The sequence below is a fragment of the Haliotis rufescens genome, unplaced genomic scaffold (genome assembly GCF_023055435.1).
Source record: "Haliotis rufescens isolate VD_foot unplaced genomic scaffold, xgHalRufe1.0.p SCAF_18, whole genome shotgun sequence".
NCBI lineage: Eukaryota > Metazoa > Mollusca > Gastropoda > Lepetellida > Haliotidae > Haliotis > Haliotis rufescens.
This window is the reverse complement of record NW_025963868.1, coordinates 11,662,085-11,672,157: the sequence shown is the minus strand read 5'-3', so window position 1 is coordinate 11,672,157 and position 10,073 is coordinate 11,662,085. Positions and strand designations below refer to the sequence as shown.

General features: G+C 38.8%; 1 protein-coding gene across 1 annotated transcript; it reads right to left on the bottom strand.

Moving 5' to 3' along the window:
• Positions 1-3,975: 3,975 nt before the first annotated feature.
• LOC125381481 lies at positions 3,976-8,105 on the bottom strand. The gene is made up of 4 exons (XM_048398050.1): positions 7,951-8,105; positions 7,374-7,718; positions 5,455-6,703; positions 3,976-4,839 (listed from the first exon to the last, which is right to left on the bottom strand). The coding sequence occupies exons 1-3, from the start codon at positions 8,087-8,089 to the stop codon at positions 6,600-6,602; spliced, it is 588 nt and encodes a 195-aa protein (XP_048254007.1). The 5' UTR covers positions 8,090-8,105; the 3' UTR covers positions 3,976-4,839; positions 5,455-6,599.
• Positions 8,106-10,073: the final 1,968 nt, after the last annotated feature.

Sequence of the window (10,073 nt, the reverse complement as noted above, 5' to 3'; positions counted from 1 at the left end):
CTCGCTTTTAGCTGTTTTTTTCGATTTAGGCATTGATAAATACATACCACTCATATTTGCATATTTGGATGTCAAGGACAAAATTACGTTCCGATGTGTTGGTGTTTGCAAAAACTAAATCCGACTCGGGAATGAGTACATTTGCTCTTGCATATAATGCACTCAGATAAAACTTAACATCATATAAAATATACTTGTTGAAATATGGTCACATCACAGAGAGAAAAAAAATAATTGTGTTGAGCTTGAAATTACGTTCAGATTGTGCAAACAGATCTGACACATTCGGGATTAATTAACCAGATTTCCTCATGGCAGTTTGCCGAGATCTGCGATAAACAGACAACAATCAGCTAATAGTAATAATAGTACTGTGACACACAACATGGTAATAAATCATTGGCTTCAGAATAAGAAGTATGGACAGGGCCTGGCCGTGTGATACCAAAAGACGTTAAACGGGCATTTGCTGTAGAAACTACCGCACTCTGAGTGGGCGGAACTTTTATGAGTGATCTGACAGGTCAATATGACGTCATGCTAACATACAAACTTCATTGGTTAACGAGTAAACGGGTAACGTCATGTAAACACCCACCCAAGTGGGCCGTTTCACAACCAAGATATAAGTTTTAATGGAAATAAATATCCATCAAACGATTCCAACACTTTTCAACAAACGCGTAACGTTTGGTTTCAAAACCTACCTGCTATGTCGTCTTCAAATCTTCATAAAATGATGCTGTGGAATGTCCACGATTTATGTTTTTATTCCAGTCCAACACAAAACTTAGTCCTGCGCTATTCTCTGGACGAGAACGAAATACGTTTGTCGTGATGAATAAGAGTAGTTTTGTTGAACAAAACACCATATTATGTATCACGGCACCAAATGTAATCCTGTGGTGTACGGCATATTTGCAGTTTATGAATAGCATTTCACACAATACACACGGTAATCTGTGATTCCAACAGTGTTTTTTTCGTTGTGTTCGTCTTGGCTTCATCTGGAATCAGGATGGCAACGATCGGGAAAATCCCTGGTAATGGTACAAAATATGTTCAAGTGATGAAAGTAGTTATTTGTCGTTTCCATCACATGTTTTCATTGCCCAGTAGCAATGTGTTTTGGCAAAGTCACACTTGACCGAGGGCTCCTCATGGCGAAATCACTCTATCCGTGAAACTTTGCGGGTCCCCGTGACCCAGATTCCCTGTTGATTGGCAGCGCAATTGTCATTTGCATAAGGCTATCCATATGTTGTGTATGAGTTTCTCCTCTCAAACCTCAACTAACCAGAGAGCGGGCTGACAAAAAAAATAATATTTTTTATAAAAAAAATGTCTTTCAATATTTGTGTAAGTTATTTTATGACATTTAGAAAAAGTTAATTGGTGCTACACTTACTGGTACTAGAATCTAGTCGATAAATTATTTTATGATGTAGATTGATTCGCTTTGCTTCGGAAGCGATTTTGAAATAAACAACTTAAGAAAGATAAAGTTTTTTTTATGACGGTTCAATGGTAGATCTAGTAGTATTTATTTAACTAGATCGGTGCACATTTTCCACAGCCGCAGGATAAATTGAGACATGAAACCTTTATTTTATTTCACGTCGGAATCGAGATTAAGAACTCGGACAGCATCACATACTTCGAAACGATGTTCAGATACATACATGTTCACACTAATTCTGCCATTTGCGTGTCCTTGGATTTCAACATTATTTTCATGAAGATTATTCAGGTCGCTGGCTACACGAATCTTCCTCTCTTGTAACTACTTCGGAATAAACACATATTTTGTTTCGAAGCTCAAAGCAACAATGTTGTTCTGAGATGCATTTTTTTCTCTCCATCCATGATGAGCATCTGTCATAATGTCAATGCCTCGACAATGTTCCTGGTCAATTGATTTCAACAATGTAATAAACACGGCGTCATCACAAGATTCCGCAGAAATATCCACCCACGTGATAATAGTTATGACCACGGGATGAAGTTTTAAATTAATTTCCATTTTTAGGATAAAAAATGTGTTCGTGAATACTTTTATTTAAAAACACCATGTACACAGCCTCTTTGGATTGCACTGCGGATTCCTTCTAATTACTATCGAAAACTTTTTGTTTGCCCTATTCTGAGCAAGCGATTTCCAAGCAACCACGCCCCCTGAGCGCATACAAGTTGGATTGATGCTTACAACTTCCAAGAACTTTGCAAGTTCGCTTGTCTTCAATATGAGCAACAAAACAGTTACATGTGACGCTTAATTTGACGCAGAATTGTTCGAGATTATCAGGGGAGCCTTGGTCATTTCGATTATGACATTGGTGACTTTGCAAGTGCAACAGTAACTTTGACAAATTCAGTTCCGAGTCTTGGGATTAGTGAATCAGTGTCACAGACAGATTTCATTGTGGAACCAGATGAAGGCGAATATGTCTGTTCACATTGCTTTTGACACAGCACGGGCAATCGCAGTGAGGGAATGGTGTGGCCACCATGTTGCAGTAAATTGTCGATTCGAAAACAGTACTACAAATACACACGGAATGAGCTAAATAGACTAAGTGTTTGGATATATCCTAGATACTCGGACTTGAAGAAACGGATATTAAACGTAGCAGCAGATGAATGAATTAGTGGACATAATGGGAAGTGATTCCAGATTGTAATTTAAAACTTGTGCGCGAAATGTATCCAAATCCACCGAACAAAAAGTACATGTGACATATGTGGATCAAATGATCAAACTAAGTTTTGTGTGTGAAAATGTTGTGAAAGAAAAGGAAATCCATCGTTAAAGTTGTCTTAGAATATATGCATTAGAGTTTTGGTTTATCGTCAGTAGAATGTTATCTAGACAGGCCTAATGTAGGTCAAAGTATCAAGTATATTTCGTTACTTATTTATCAGTTGCTTATGTGCATTATGTTGATACACGTGACATATTCATATACTGTAGTCGAGCGGAGAAATATTGGCGCCGCTTCAGGTGCTTCAAATTAGGCCTCTTCCTAAAACTAGTTGAAGAATATGTGTAATAGTTTAAGTTTCATAGATATAATATGATTATAGTGTGGTATAGATCTGTCTATAACATGTAACTGTAATTAACGGACTGAACTGAAAGAATCTTGTCGCTAATACTTATGTAACTAACGTGAATTTCGTAGTTATGTATCGTTATTGTTACATTAACAGAAACTGCTGTTCTGCCGTAAATATATATACAACAATAAGACACTTTGACCACAAATGCATCGAATGTGACCATGTGCTTTGCTATTTAAACCACAACCCTTGATAAGCTCCGCCCACTGTACTTGATGCAGACGCCAAACACGACCGATTCGATTTTTTAATGATAAAACTATAGAAAATGTATTGACTTGTATATAGATATGGAGCCATTTGTCGTACCCAATGTTTGCCATTCAAGTTTGACGGTCAATGGTGATTTTGTTACCGTTTGGTTTACAAAAAGCTTATCTCGACACTCGGTTGTGTTCACCTTGTCAGTCATTGTTCGAAACTAAAACCGCCACCTTGCGGGCTATTTATAGTCAGGGTTGGGCTCTAACAGTGTACTTGTTGTGATCCTGCTCGGCGTATAGTTACCGAAAACAGTGGCACGATATCTCGGTTGCTCTGGCACTATAACTGCAACATATGTTCTGACAAGAACTAACAGCCACACACGTCAGCTAAATCCGGGATGTAATCTTGAAAGCGATGTTAAACTCCATACATAAACAAAGAATAATTAAAACTTGACCGTGTGTTTTTCCAGATCGTAAGTATATATAATGTGGTGGTGAAAATGGTTATCTAGTTATATTATATTGCAATGTTTGATAGTAAATGTTCTAATAACGAGTTAATTGCAAACAAAGACATTAAGCTGTGAACTTTGTAAGCCTTTATTATCAACGAAAGAGAACATTAGGAATTGAATAGAAACTCCAACAATTCCAAACCAGTGCACACAAGCCTATTGCAGAGACTTGATACGTTTATTAAATAATGCTCTTTCAGGATATTCAGTCATTCACTCCTGATAAGAGGCATTCACATGTACATAACATATAACGTGGGTAACGTTTGTGTAACAAAGGATTTCAAAGGGAGAACTTACAAATATGTTAGAGGTGATACTTACACGTAATATACAATGCAAGTGATAGTAAATCCCAGTTAAAATGCATAGGACATGTGTATGCTCTATGCAGACACTAATGGAGAGGAGAATGTTTTTTGAGAAATTTTAAAACGTCAACACCAAATAATCAGTCTCGATCATCTGCCGAAACAAAGTCCTTTGGTGCAAACCCAAAAGTACTGATGACACAGGTATGGATGGATAACTGAAATTCAGCGACAACTCCGGGTGTTCGCGAAAAGGTATACAAGTCCAGCCTTTACCAGCAGTACCTGTCACTCACACTGTAAAAAAAGTAAGCATTTGTTTGTTGTTATACCCACAAATACTTTTGCTTAGCGACGATATTGAAGAGATTTCTTTCGAAAATAATGGTGTCCATGCCCAAAAAACAAACGACGTGATGTCATTATGCCTGTAGTCAAATATACTGGCAGAAAATGCCACAAACGAACTTGCTTGTCTAAACACTGTGGATTGACACTACTATGTTCTCATGGGTGGGTTTTCGTAGTCAGCATTTTTGGATACGGTGTTGTAGTAAACATCGTTTGTGTGTATGTTGGACTGTCTGGAAGTTTCTTTCTTGATCTCTGAGTAACAGGGATCTGTATTGCCATTGTGAGCCAAAGTGTCGTACTGAGGTGTGTCAACATCAGCCAGTGATACATCTGCACAAACACAAATACAATTTAGAACTTAAGAATCAAGCATTGGTGACATAAGGCATATTTTACATTACACACACGGGTGCAAGCTGCATCAATACATTTGATCTGTGATACAAGGCCACAAGACATCAATCGGTTTTTTTTCGTTTGTATTGAGATATATGTTAGATATACTCAATAGAAACTACTGTTAGCAGCGGAACAAAATACTACGTTGTTGCTCGATTATAAAACAATAAATTCACATCCAATCAGCACTGATCGTATAAATGGCGTTACAGTCAGCTCCGGCTGTATGCAATATCGGCTTATGAATTGGAAACAAAAGGTATTTCTTTTTGGTAAAACTCGACGTGCGGTCCTGTCATCTAGGGCGCCGCAATTCGTTGTACAATGTTGCTTCTCATGGGACGCAAAAAAACCTACGAATACCGCCTCGCATTAATACAACTGGAATACTGTGCAAAGCTGCATTGTACCCAACTCACTCACGCACTATAATTAAAACATGAGAAAATTATTATCGAGCAAAGGACAACAATAGGAACTGCCAATCGAAGTAACTATAAATAAATATAAAAAAATCATATTGAGTCAATTTTAGAATGAGTTCACCTTGTGTAGCTTTTCCAATTTCTTTTCGCCTCCTCCTCAAAAAACATACACAGAGAACACTTATGATGAGGATCACGACGCCACCTCCCGCCATAACAATGATGATTATGGCGTTATTAACAACTTGAAAAAGAAAAATAAGAAAACAAATACTGGGCTGATATACCGTCTCTGGCAAATGTATGAGTTGTACTGTGCATAGAGGTTGTTAGTATAAGTATTGAATAATATAATATTAACAAACACATTGATAAGCAGCGAAACTAATGGGCTTTACACCTTACTCGTTAGTAATGGGTGTCTGTTCCATGATTTATTATTTAGCAGTGATATATTTGTGTAGGTCTTGTATAGTGTAATATTACATACTTCCATACAGCAGGGTTGACCTGTTATAAATTCTGCAATATCAAGAGCCATAACATACTAAAATATATCACCATGATGTTTCTTTGAATAAATGCTGGGCCGGTGGGGTAGCTTAGTGGTTAAAGCGGTCGCTCGTCACGCCAAAGAACAGGGTTCGATTTCTCACTTGGATAAAATGTGTGAAACCCATTTCTGGTGTCCCCAACCGTGATATTGCTGCAACATTGCTAAAAGCGACGTAAAACAATAGTCACTCACTCACTCACTCAAATAAACGAGGCTCAATGCATATTGATATTATGTCCTAGATCATGTGTCTGTAAAAGTTGTCATACTGATGTATTACTTCCTAATTCTTTTGATCTCCCGTTTAGAAAACTGCACTGAGCAGGATCGCAGTTTCAGAAAACCACAAATGTCGAGTGGCCTGAACAAACTTCATCTATGGCGTCTTTTCCAGTGTGACGCTATTCCGACCTTCAGCATCAAAAGGATTAAATGACTTCAACAATGCCATCAGAAGGACGGAAACAATGTCTTTTGCACTAGTACACATGCATTTTTCATGAACTCGGTCTTTTCTAACCCTATGGGTAATCATAGTTGTATTATATATGTTCCAGACTTTTCCTAAAACTAATATACATTGTACTGCCAAACCTTTAGCTTAATAAGTATACAAGTACATGACTTATGTCGGCATAAGTTTAAATATGATAACTGGTGTTAATACAAAGTCTCTCTAAATATGATATACACTGTATGCAAACGTTAGTTTAGTTAGTTGGTGCACAACTACCATGAATAGCTCTGTCTGTGGCGATCGTTGTTGCTGATGCAGTCAGTGGTGGAGTTGACTCATACGCAGTCCCTAGAATGTCTGCAGACACAAATAATATAAGTTAATTATGACATTTACTGGCTCAATATCTAACACACAATAACAATGTGGTCTAATGGTTGGATGTTCGATCTCCGGCCGTGTAATTCTAAAAAATGTGAAAAGATGGTACTTGTTGTTGCCCTGCCCGGTGCACTGAGTCAAGGGAATACAACAAGGACTTGTCGCTTCCGAGCGTAATGTGTCTGAGTGGGGTAATCATGTTAAAGTAGTGCATGATATCTTTGTGGGCTAGCACTATGAAACCTGCATTAGTCTGGGCTAGTATATTTGCAAGCACACACCCACATACGCACGCGCACGCACACACACACACACACACACACACACACACACACACACACACACACACACACACACACACACACACACACACACACACACACACACACACACACATATGCATGTCGCTGTGTAAGTGCAATAAACATGCAAGGGACGTTAAATCCCATTTCACATCACTTCTAAAAGTATTAATGTATCTTTGGGTGTCCGTGTTGTAAATATAGTTATTGATCATGCATACCGACTGAGGTATATCTGCATTGATACATGTACAGTGTGTCACAACATGATGCGTGAGATTACAAGGACATGTAAATGTAAATAAAAGAATATATGCGCACGAAATGAAACAGATAGATCATACCTGAAGTAAGGTTGTTACTGACTCTCTTGCGTTGATCCTCACACCGCCACACAGTCCCAGCATGGAGGTATTGAGTTGTAGTTAGTGTCATGTTGTGTTGGAGGTAACCACAGCTTACACTGACATCCGTTGATATGTATAGGTCGTAACGATATGCATAAGTATCGCCTGTGCTGGTAGGTGGGTGTTTTAGACATACATTCCCTGCAGACACTGACATGAGAACTCGTACGTCATCCATGTACCATTGTGTAAACTCAATCTTGATAGTGGTGTTAGTTGCGGTGCAGACTAAGGTGACATCATCGCCTGACTGGAACTGAGTGAGTTCTAGAGGGAAACCACCTGCAACATTCCAACATACATTAGAATAAATCAGGCAAACAGGTAGAGATTTTCGTACTTTGTCTTTCTTCAACACCAGTCATGTTGGAATTCCATCAGCGTACACAAAGAAACGTGGTGAGGGAGTACTTTTAAATACTGTGATTGCTATTTACACTTTATACACCATTGCACAATATATATATGTACATAGATAATTCAATACTTTGTATAATGACAAAGGGAAACCTACGTGTGTCAACAATCCGTCCTATCCACAACAGAGTAGTCAGGTATGTGAGAAATCCCATGTTACCGGCACATCGAATACACTCTCGTGAATGTCCCTTGAAGGCTGCTAAAATACTGTAAAACCAGTCACTACACACCATGCCCTACACCGAGCCGCATACAACGTGGCTGTGCAGTCACCAACCACTCTAAGGGAACTTTTATTTCCTGGTTTAGATAGAGTAGGAATCAAGTTTTTTTGTTTTTTTATGACCATGGAAAAGTTTTGTCGCTTTTATTTAGATAACGATGAATACCTACCCGTTATTGTGGATAGAATGGAACGGGTCGCTATTCAGAGTTTGATAGTAGGCGTGTTCACAAATTATTAAGAGCAGAATGCAACTGACCTGCCACAGTACACTTGCCGTATAATTATAACATATATTTGGTTTGCCAAGAAATAATTACATGCAATGAAATTTTGCAGAAACTATGTTCAGATAGTCGCGCGTAAAGTTTGGTGGTATTGATACTTGTTAATTTAAGTTTTACTGTCGGATCTTGACAGTGGCAGTTCTCACAAAGCAGCCTCGGGTAACCTGCCGATATGTTTGATATGTATGCGACGCAGGCTACAATAAGTTCGTTATAACAAACTATTGAAACTGCCCAAGCAAAATAAAGCTATGATCGCCTGATAGAGCTACACTAGCCAAATAACGATATGATAGCCACATAATTCATGGAAGGTAAATGGACATGAGTGTTTGATCTGTTATTTCTAGCTTCGTAAGGGCTATTGAATGTAACTTTATGTAACTGTTTCTTTATTCAAAATAAAGCTTTTACTTCTCTTTTGCCAGTTTCCTTCATCAATCAAAAGCTAATGTATCTGGTATTTTTTAATTCCATTTCTCTAAGAGTAAATTTATACTGAATTCTCCTCCGTGATACGGGCGGACTTGGATGCAAGGGGAATACTTTTGTTCTATCATAGCAACCATAGGGGAACACTTTTCAGTAATACTTGCACATGTGGGGCTTGTATTTACAGACCGCCGTCATATAGCTGGAATATTGCTGAGTGTGGTGTTAAACAACAAACGGACAGACATGATTTGGTATATGATGTAAAATGTCCATCGTTCAACTTATACGTCTCCTGGGTTCTACGTGTCAACGAATAACACTTGCATCACGTGTATGTATATGAATAACATTGCTGCCCCAGGGTTCCATAGAGACAAACGGATATTCAAAAAAATATAATGTACCTAAACAATTGTCTCTTTGCGAACGGATTCTCTCCTGTTACCGTATTGATTGTATCAACTGCATATCCATTAAGCATAGTCGGGCTAACGTGACTGAGAAGACAAACTAAACAATATGTGACCGATTGTTTCATGATACAGAAGGCAATAATGCCAACGTTCAAATATTAGTCCGACAGATCAGTTGTTAATAACATGATCCATGATCCACTCAACCAGGTAACGCACTGCATAACAGGTGTCCCTTATTGTGGTGTTGGGCTCTGATCTACCCTGGACATTAGGAATGACACAATCGGTGAATCAGTAAATGTATGCATGTACGTCACATGAGGTCTAAGCTGGCGACGATAAGAATCGTGTTGTTTTATAACCTGTCAGTAAAACATCCCCAGCACCATTAAGACGACCCAGATGGGTATCATGGACACTTACATCACCCCCTGGATGTTCTTGAGAGAGTGAGTGAGCTGCATTTACGCCATCACTAGATGGTATGTATGTATCTTGGTGTGGAAGGGGCGGAGGAGTAGCCTAAAGGTTAAAGCGTTCGCTCGTCCCGAACACGGGTTCGATTCCCTTCACGGGAAGAATGTGTAAAGCGCTCGTGTCCCCGCCGTGATGTTGCTGGAATATTGCAAAAAGCGGCGTAAAACAATATTCACTTACTCACATGATCTGGTGCTTCACGCCTCAGTGAGCAATACTTTAACTATATCGCTGTGGCTTGTAAACAATTGTGTCAGCACTAGACAATCCAGTAATTGATTCTACTTGCGACGTGTCACACCTCCAGGGTGTCAATCAACCAAGCCACCGAGCCTCCCCGACCGATACATTGTGTCGCTTCTTACGACATGCATAGGTG

Coding starts and splice junctions, on each gene's coding strand:
- LOC125381481 (XM_048398050.1), bottom strand. CDS start 8,089: ATGGTGTGTAGTGACTGGTTTTACAGTATTTTAGCAGCCTTCAAGGGA. Junction 7,719..7,950: donor AGGACGGATTGTTGACACAC/GTAGGTTTCCCT, acceptor GGAATGTTGCAG/GTGGTTTCCCTCTAGAACTC. Junction 6,704..7,373: donor CAGTAACAACCTTACTTCAG/GTATGATCTATC, acceptor TTGTGTCTGCAG/ACATTCTAGGGACTGCGTAT.